This window comes from Rhea americana, unplaced genomic scaffold (assembly GCF_003343005.1).
Source record: "Rhea americana isolate MKP2758 unplaced genomic scaffold, rheAme1 scaffold_12, whole genome shotgun sequence".
NCBI classification, from domain to species: Eukaryota; Metazoa; Chordata; class Aves; order Rheiformes; family Rheidae; genus Rhea; species Rhea americana.
The window spans coordinates 5,030,159-5,037,197 of record NW_028185261.1 but is presented as its reverse complement, the minus strand read 5'-3'; the positions used below and the strand labels follow the sequence as shown (position 1 = coordinate 5,037,197).

Here is a 7,039-nt window from a genome sequence, read left to right as displayed (position 1 = left end):
TTTTTTTTTTCTTGTAAGGTATTTATTGCACAATCAAGAGCTTCTGGAAGCCACCGAGATGTTGAAGATGAAGAGCTTACACGAATCTTTGTTATGATACCAAAATCCTTTACAGAGGAAGATCTCAGAGATAAGTTTAAGGTACTGATTCAGTGTTTGTTGATCGTTATTTCAAATTGGATTTTCCCAGTTTATCAGAGTAGCTTAAAGCATAAAATTTTAATGCATTTTCACTTACTGTAAACTAATATACTTTTTTATTTTTCTAGATGTATGGAGATATTGAATATTGCAGTATTATTAAGAACAAGACCACTGGAGAAAGTAAAGGTTTGGGCTATGTGAGATATTTAAAACCATCCCAAGCTGCCCGAGCAATTGAAGAGTGTGATCGAAGTAAGGATCTGACTGAATTTTAAGTTTCTCACAATAAGTATGTATTAGTGTACCTTTTCAGTCTTCAGTTTGTTTTGCAGATARTTTAAACACCTCTTGAACCAGAAGTTATGCTAGTATTGCAAATGAAAAATAGTATTATTAAATTTATTGAGATTAGTTACCTGATTACATTCTTGCAGGACCAGACTCTCCAAGTAAGAATATTGAAAAGGGTTTGGAAATAGTATAGTATAGTAGAAAGAAATCTTTATATCCATCAGTCTCTAATGTAGACTCCATACACAGAAGAAACTTAATATATCCCTGGAATATTCATGTTTTAKCAAATATATGCATTCATTTTATATCATATATAAAAATATATTTGATTGTGTGAGTCTTCAAGAGTTACAGCTTAGTTATTTTCTTAAAAGCAGCACTTACTGTGTTTTCTGAATAACATGTTTCTAAATACTGTAGTGGAAGCATGCAGATCTGGTCATACATACTTTGTACTGAGGTGTTGCTATATGTGTGGCTGTTTCTTTCAGGCTACCGGGCCATTTTGGCTGAACCTAGAAACAAGTCATCTGAGTCCTTTGAACACGAGTATTATAGTAGCAGTAATCATACAAGGCAGGAACCAAGAGGAAATATGTTTCCATTTGGTAAGTCATGTCTTTTTATACTAACAGTGTTTGTAGTCTTGTATATCGTCACAAAGTAAGAGTGCTGTTTGGATGAATAAGGGAAGCTGAAAGAGGTTCTGATCAACACTTCAGTAATAGATTGGGTGTGTTTGAGTTAGGAATTAGCCAAGCGTTTAATTTCTCTATTTTTATGACTTGATTTGCACTGCTTGGCTTATTATTTCATCATCTACGTTGAGGAAATAAACATATTACCTGTAATATAAAACTGACTTACACTACTTTTAAAAGAAGTTGAATTAAAAATATGGATGAAATTAAGGTATACTAGTGTAGTGACTTGCGTTACCTATTTTTATGTTGATTCTTGAGGTGGGCAGCCAGAGTTCTGTAGTTTTGAAAAAAATGAGAGCAGAATTCAGGAGTCAATCTCCAAACGTCTGTCAGTGGTATCACGACTTCCTTTTGTCCAAGAGCAGCTGTCTGCCCTYTTTGATCTAATCCCAGGACTGGAGTACTGTGATATTCAGCGAGATCCTCATACTAATAATGGTAAGTAAAAGTACAAAAACAGTTTTTCTTTCTTTTAGGAGAAGTGTTTTAATTCTGTTCACTTATATTGCCAAATACAGTATGCTTGTAGGAAAGAATTAATGTTTTATGTATCATCAGTTATTCTTATCACTGATGGATAAGCACAAAAATTCAGTTTTGTTAGAAACTCTCTTTACAAATAGCTTTAATTACTTTTTTTTTTCTCCATCCAGAGCATAAAATCTCAAGAAGGACAGAATCAAAAACCATCAGAAGTATTTGTTAGAGTCAAATAAGTTTTGGGCTGAATAAAAGGAGAGGAAATTTTGAAAATGACTAGACATGTAGACCTGATGTTCTTTAAATRGATCTTTTAAAGTTTCATTTGAAATAGCTGGCTCTACGTATGTGAAGGATTGTTTTGGTTTCAGACTTTGTTTTTGTTGTTGTTGCTTGGGGGGAAAAGTGTAAAAAGAGCTCTCTGCTTTAACAAGCTTGAAATGGAGAATCAAAATGTAATTTTATAGTTTCATTTTTAAATTATTCCATTAGCCTTGAATCTCAAGTACTATGTATTTGTTTTTTTTTTTCCTAGTACTGGGTTGGAAAAGATACATGTTTTTACCTCTGTTACTTTTCATAGATTTCCAGTTGAAAAGAAACTACCAATTTCTCAAGCTAATACAGCTGCCCCATCACTAGTTAATTCTATTGAATTTTTCTTCATAAATGTTACTGATGTTGCTATTAAAGAATGTACTGTTCGGTTTAAAAGCCATTGGGATGTTGTAGCATCCATGAATAACGTGAAGCTTGATCCTACTGCTTTCTATAAGTATAGTTTGTTCTTAGGATATACATTTTTCACACTACAAATACATGCATCTGACTTCTAGGATATGCTGTGATTCAGTACAGTAGTGCTGCGTCAGCTATATACGCCAAGTGTAAATTACATGGTTTTGAGTACCCTCCTGGAAATCGATTAACTGTCACCTTCCTAGAAGATGGAAGTGATAGCTCAGAGTAAGTACCAATTTGTACAGAAAGCAAGTTTCAAGTCATGTATTCTGGAGAGCAAAATTTAAAAAAATTATACATTTTTTTCCTCTTTCTTAATATAAGAAGGAACAGCAATGTCACTGCAGTGTTGTTTCACACCTGTAAGTAATATTTTCTGAAAAAGAGGGTTTTTTTTGTATAATTTAGAATAAGCCTTTTGAAACTTCTACTGCTTTTCTTTGACATGRGGGGGAGAAGATAAATATATATTCTTAAGCTACATTAGAAAATCATGGACGTGGCAAGAATCTTCTTAAGTGTCTCTGTGATATGTAGTAAGGTGGAATGTGTTTTTTAGTGAGGCATTTGTATTAAAAACATTTTTCTGCTTGATCCCTTGGTTGCATTTGGAATGCTATGGATATCCTCGTAACTGGAAATGTTCAGAGACAACCCCTGTTTGTTCTTTATGTACTAGGACTTTTTATAGGTGAAATTTCTGTCTTTACTGTCTTACATACCTTTCACAAAAAAATATGAAATAGTTCTGTAGAGTTACTTTGCCTTTTCTCAATACTCTGGGGAAAAGATCTCTGTGTGTAGAGATACGAGTGTTTTCCATGACTTTTAGCTACCATGTGTACTTTCAGGGCATGTCTGGAGTGTCATGAATGCCTGACTTTTCTTTCCCCCTTCCTCCATGATTTATTTGAGTTTACAGATTTTTTTAAAAGTACTTTGAAATGTGCAAAACTTACTTTCTTTTGACAAATTTAAGATTATAGTAACTTAGTTCTTTTTTTTTTTTATTTTTTAAATCATTTATTATCACTTCTACTTGCAGCCTCATTAGAAGAATGGCAACAGAGCTAGTAACAGCACACATGTCATCACTGTTGTGGAATAATAATTCAATTTCTCAGCAGTGTAGGACACCTCCTGTAAGTTAATATAATGGATACTGTTAATATTTTTATCTGCTTTAGGTGCTACTATTTTAAAGGAAGTACCTCTGTTTGGTTTGTGCATTATTCTCTTTAAAGATGTCCGATCTTACTTGGATTTATTGTCCAAATTAATGAAATAACCAAACTAAATGAATGAGTTCTAACATTTCTAAGCTTATGTCCTATGATTGGAACAGAAGTTGTAGATAAGATAAAGTAGAACTTTTTTTTTTTCTGATCTAATAATTTATACTTGCATTTTCTCTTTGTTTCAGCAGGCATTTGGAGGAACTTCTGGCTCACAGTTAATTCAACCCCAAACAGATGCCATACTTCCACCACACAAAAAAAAAGTTCCACCTGACACTTCTGTGAAGGAAAGGCTTTTCATACTATTTAATCCCCATCCTTTACCCATAAATGTATTGGAAGATGTGTTCTGGTAAGATTCCATTACAAATAAGTGAATTTTAGCCAGAAAAAACAGGCTCAAAATATTTAAAATAAATGCTGAAAATCAGAAAGATCATTATCATTAGTTCTTTCTAGAAATGACAGTGTACAGCAAAAATAAGTAATCAGTAAATAAGTTGGCTTTGAAACAAGCATGTATTTAAATTGATGTAGAAAAGCAGTTGCAGCCCTAATCAGTAATAAACCTGCTCTACTGATAATGTGATCTGACATAAAATATCTAGTCTCCCCCCTCACCCACCACAAAAAGCGTTAGTAGTTCTTCTCAGTGTAGTTAATTTAGCATTTCACTGTCACGTATTTTTGTAAGGAATTTAAATATTTTGAGAAATTTCCATAGTGACTTCAAGGAGTAGGCTTAGGGAGTGTTCTTCTSATACGATTAAATCCTGAGACATTTTATGATTTTTATCTTACTGACATTATTCCAGCAGTCATTTCACACTACCTACATATTGGTAGCAAAGATTTTTACTGTCTTTAAAACAAATGTGTAGTTTGTCTGTTTACCAGCATTTTGTATTATTTATTTTTAATGTCTTGAATAAGAAGACATTTTCCTTCTCTAATAGCTGGCATTGCAATAATTCTTTGGAAAGCTAAAACATTTTTCAAAGCAGTGGTGAGAGGTAGGGGGAGGACACCAGCATGAACTTGTGTGCAATCCAAAATCATAGCTCTTTGATGTACTAGAGTCGTCTTAATTGGATTCTAGAGAGGAAAAACAAATAGATTGTAGTCCTGACATTTGAATAAACTCCCTATGAAGTGTATGATGTACAAACTTTCTTGTATTTGYTTGCTGAGGAGCTGTCTAGGAAACCCCTGAGGACTTTGAAATTTGGGATTTTCTGTAAATCCTTAATGCTTGCTTTCTGTGTCATTTCAGTGAGACCTTTTCAAAGATAGGTCACAGCTGTTAGGTTCATTTAAGTGGGATACAAGTTTAGCCCTTGCATCATCTGGTTTGCTGGAGTACCCTTTACTCTTTCGGACTATGGTATTGGTTAGCTGTATGTATTACCTGAAATAAAGGAGAAATCACTGGTACCTACAGTTGTAATTGTAATACACCACAGGAAATRTAGCCTACAACCCATTGGTTTTCTTTCTGTTCGTGCTTGGACTTAAAGAGAATGAGATGAGAAAATCACAGGTTCTGGGGGAGGGCAGCAAAAGATACCATGTGCATGGGCATATACTTTTGGCAGCTACCAAATCACATGTGCTTGATACCAGCTTGTAGGTATTGGTGCTGTTGTAAAACCTGTAAGTAATATATTGCTATTAAGTCTTGTTAATCTTATTTTCAGTCGTTTTGGACACCTGATAAAAGTTTACCTTGTGGCTGGAAAAAATGTGGGCTATGCGAAATTTGCAGACAGAGCAAGTGCCAGTGATGCCATAACTGCATTGCATGGAAAGGTTGTGAATGGTGTCAGGCTTAAAGTAAGATTGGCGGACTCRCCTACAGAAGAATCTAACAAACGTCAGAGAACTTACTAAGTGGGTAAGTACCCAGTCTGAGCTATTACTTAAATTTAAGTTTGAATACTTGAAATAGTGAGAGACAAAGTATTTCAGGTTAAATGTGAAAAATGTTATGATTAATTTGAACTGTAAAGTTATTGGCTAGAAACAGATTTAGTTTGATAGGTGTATATACTGTGTGTGTGAGAGGCATGCACACTATTTTAGTAAAAATCTTTTATTTCTGTGATGTTTGAACAAACATAAGCCAGCTGGTTGACATCAGTCTGGATGTTCATAATATTCACTTCATGTACATAAGAGTATCAGATAACATTGAAAAGAGTATGGTAAAAATAAACAATATGATTGAGATCAGCTTGTGTGCGTCTTTCTTTCATTAGAAACACATACACCTTCACGATGATGTTGGATAAGAGGTTATCCCTGAAAAAGACAGGGAAAGAAAGGGTAAATAAAATGGACATGGGAAAATAAAATGGACATGGGAAGGACAGGGAAGATTGCAAGGTGAAAACTGAAGGCTTTGGAGATTAAGGTCATATGGACTGTCAGAAAACGTGTAGTTGAAATGTGTGATAGTGAAGAAAATACTGCAGAGCTTGTTGTGGTGGGGCTGATGTTTGTTTCAGTTACTTTGTGGAGTATCTGAACATGAGAGGTCATACTTGTTCTTTTTGTGAATTAATTAACTTAATGTTTTTGGCCTATGGTAGCTGGCCTGTTGATGCTGTCACTTTATTGCCACTAARTTATGAGGCAGATCACACAGAGGGAGTTTTACAGACATTCAAGGGAAAAATTTGACTGGTCTTGACAAGACATTGGTTTGATTAAAATGATAACAAATTTATATGCTGTTAATACTTTTCAAATAGGATCATTATCAAAAGAGAAATCTTGTTGGGGAGATGGGAGAAAAAGCTAAATACYCTTTTCTACAAAAGAACTCCCAAATACTACCATTGCTTCCAAACTTCCAAATAATTTTAGTAGCTATACTGTTGTTATAGGGAAAATGCAGTCTTGTTTTTCATATTCAGAAAACATCACATGAAATCATTGAAATCATGTGATGAGTCAGTTCTGTTTGCATCAGTATTTTACTTTTGTTTCACTCATTGTGTCTGTGTTGGTGTAGAATCTTCTAGATACTCTCTATGCCCTGGGAGTTACAAGGACCAAAATATATTTCACCTGCATTTTTTTTTTCCTGATTGTTATGCTAAAATTTAATTTTTGGTCTTTCTCTTTTCCCAGTCAAGCTGATTTTTCAACATACTTTCAGAGATAAGACTTCTGTTCTGCCCTTACTTGGTAATACAGCTCAGAAAATTTTAAGACTTCCAGAATAAATATCAGACCTCAGTAAGGTGCTGAGTGAAGACTACCTTGCATTTTACTTGTAGGCCGGCTTTCCAAAGAATAGTGACTCTAGATGGGATTTAGAGCTTCCCAATAATTCACTGTTCTGCCTGAGATGAAGTAGCTAAAAGAATTGAGAATTCCTCAATTAATTACGAAGAAATTCTCTCAAGTTATTAACAAGGCATATTTGCATTA

General features: G+C 34.1%; 1 protein-coding gene across 2 annotated transcripts in view; it reads left to right on the top strand.

The window, feature by feature from the left end:
• RBM45 (RNA binding motif protein 45) overlaps positions 1-5,495 on the top strand; it is a 7,368-nt gene extending 1,873 nt beyond the window's left edge. The window contains exons 2-9 of one of the 2 annotated variants that reach the window (XM_085322239.1): positions 19-141; positions 270-396; positions 930-1,046; positions 1,401-1,580; positions 2,459-2,588; positions 3,409-3,505; positions 3,790-3,953; positions 5,299-5,495. In XM_085322239.1, coding sequence (XP_085178365.1) covers positions 19-141; positions 270-396; positions 930-1,046; positions 1,401-1,580; positions 2,459-2,588; positions 3,409-3,505; positions 3,790-3,953; positions 5,299-5,491 — 1,131 coding nt within the window. In that variant the 3' untranslated portion in view covers positions 5,492-5,495. Of the gene's footprint in view, positions 1-18; positions 142-269; positions 397-929; positions 1,047-1,400; positions 1,581-2,458; positions 2,589-3,408; positions 3,506-3,786; positions 3,954-5,298 lie in introns of both variants that reach the window. The other variant, XM_085322232.1, reaches the window with a different exon arrangement.
• Positions 5,496-7,039: the final 1,544 nt, after the last annotated feature.